At 44.1% G+C, this 2,317-nt stretch overlaps 1 protein-coding gene across 1 annotated transcript; it reads left to right on the forward strand.

The window, feature by feature from the left end:
* Positions 1 to 6: 6 nt before the first annotated feature.
* On the forward strand, positions 7 to 1,614 carry rln1 (relaxin 1). The gene is made up of 2 exons (XM_051412094.1): positions 7 to 640; positions 1,258 to 1,614. Exons 1-2 carry the CDS (start codon positions 445 to 447, stop codon positions 1,590 to 1,592), a joined length of 531 nt encoding a protein of 176 aa, XP_051268054.1. The 5' UTR covers positions 7 to 444; the 3' UTR covers positions 1,593 to 1,614.
* Positions 1,615 to 2,317: the final 703 nt, after the last annotated feature.

Here is a 2,317-nt window from a genome sequence, read left to right on the forward strand (position 1 = left end):
TCATACATGCCTTCATATAGTTTGTCTCCAAATAATCACTTAAACTATTGTGTGAGTAATGTGCACACTCACACTTCACACAAAAACATTTTCCTGATATTAATACAATAAAGAAATAACTCCAAGTACGTCATTGTCATCAATCTAAATGACGTGCGTGTGTCAGAGGGAGAAGGAGGGAGGGAGAGGGCTGGGGTTGAACGCATAAGTTAAGACAAGGACTACGGAGAGAACGAGAAGAGGAAACCAAAGTCCGCTCTGCAACCCAAGACAGAGAAATAGAAGCATCTTTTACAACTTCAGCATTTGGCTCAAAAGGCTGCAACAGAATTCTCCAAAACAGAAAAATAGAAAAACCACCAGGAAACCAGCAGGATTGGAAGCAGAGATCAGATCTGAAGTGGAGCTCAGCTAAACAGCCGTTAGTGTCAGGACAGGTGAAAAATGCTCTGGAGATTGACTCTTGCCGTGGCTGTGGTGTGTGTCGGTGGCATATGCAACTGTGTGCAGGCTGATCTGATGAGCAGGCTGATCATTCCGAGGGACTACGGGGTGAAACTGTGCGGGAGAGAGTTCATCCGAGCAGTGATTTTCACCTGCGGCGGCTCCCGGTGGAGACGGTCCACAGAGGGGGACTTAGGTGAGTTAACATTACTGCGTACTCGTTAATTGCCTAATTTGTGCCCGCTAATTGGAGAAGTGTATATCTAAAAATAGCAGTAACAGGCAACGAAACAAAGTATTTACAAGACTGATTGGAAAATCTACTTTATTTCTGTTAAAATGTGTCTTTAAGTCTATTCAGATGCAGCCAGTGTGTAGTGTGACAAATCTATTTCTCAGTTGGGTTGAAGATGATCGTTTCAGATGGTGCACAGGCGACGAACTGTAATTGATTTCTTTCTTCATTCGTAAATTTCTACAGCGCACTTGTTAGATGGTGAGTTAATACACATCAGAAGGTTAGGTCGCCACAGGGTTTTAATCAGCTGACAGTTACCCCCACATTTCAGTCCAACAGCTAATTGACAGCCTCGGATTTCAGTACCACGGTCAGCTCATGTTCATCGGTAACTGGTTGTAACATGAAAACCTTAAAGTGAGTCATTACCATCATTCCTGTGTTCTTAGTCCTCCAAAAATCAGCTTTTATTACCATATTCTGATTTCCCTGTTTGTTTTTTAGTGTGAATGAAAGTGTGTTTGATGTACAGCAAGCTATTATTTATTATGTATCTGTCCTTTTTCTGTCTCCAGATCCCTTCCAGTGGAGTTCCCTCAGTGACGTTACAGTGGAGGACAACCAGCACACCTGGCAACCCGGCGCAGAGCTCACAGATAACCCCTCTCCTCACCGCATTGCCTCTGCTTACTCCCTGGCAGACCTCCTGGCCCTATACGGGCAGCAGCAGTCGCTGAGTGACCCAGCCCTGCTCGAGACGTCTGAGCTGTCCACAGCCGAGCGAGACGCGAATCCAGCCACGGCTAACAGGCCCATACCGAGCAAGGTGAAGAGGAACTTTTCTCTGGGTGTGGCAGGGAAGTGCTGTAACCAGGGGTGTACCAAAAATGACATCGGACGCTTGTGCTGAGGCAGGGAGGCGAGGGCGGGGGAGGGGAGGGGGGGTGAGGAGAAGAGATGGGTGATGGCAGAGGGGACGTGACGTGAAGAGGATGTGATGGGTGGTAATGTACAGGAGAGCAAGTTCATGGGTAGAGCTTTAGTTAGCTATTCCCTCATGTCTTATAGAATATACAAAACATAGTGATAACCAATTGAATTACAAAGACTCATCACGTCACTCCAATTTCATGTCTGTCATTATATTTTCTTTATTCTCCTCTCTTGTTTGATATTTTGTTTCAAAAGCCTTATGTGTACTGTATGTCAATTCTGAGAATAAATTTTAAATACTGTGTTAATATGAAATGTTGAGTAGTATCATATATTCATACATAAAAGACACTCTGCTATATGCGCTGAAAGGATTTGGAGCATTAAAGCGGCGTCCGCGTTCTCGCCTGCAGACTATCCCGATTAAACCAGGTTCATACAAGCACTGGCCAATATCGCACATTAATGTCATTTAGGCTGCCGTGAACTTATTGCTGGCCTCTGTTCACAACATTACGCCTGCCTGAACATTTTTCTGTCAACACCCTGAGGACACAACTGCCAAAGATTTTTAACCTTTTCTGGCAAAGCTAAAACATACATTTAACCTCCTGCACAAAACCCCAAAACCACATTTTGGTCTAAATGTAGAAAAAAAATTATAATAATAAAGCTTTATGAAAAGCAAGCCACAGTCAGATA

This window comes from Dicentrarchus labrax, unplaced genomic scaffold, assembly GCF_905237075.1.
Source record: "Dicentrarchus labrax unplaced genomic scaffold, dlabrax2021, whole genome shotgun sequence".
In the NCBI taxonomy this organism is placed as follows: Eukaryota; Metazoa; Chordata; class Actinopteri; family Moronidae; genus Dicentrarchus; species Dicentrarchus labrax.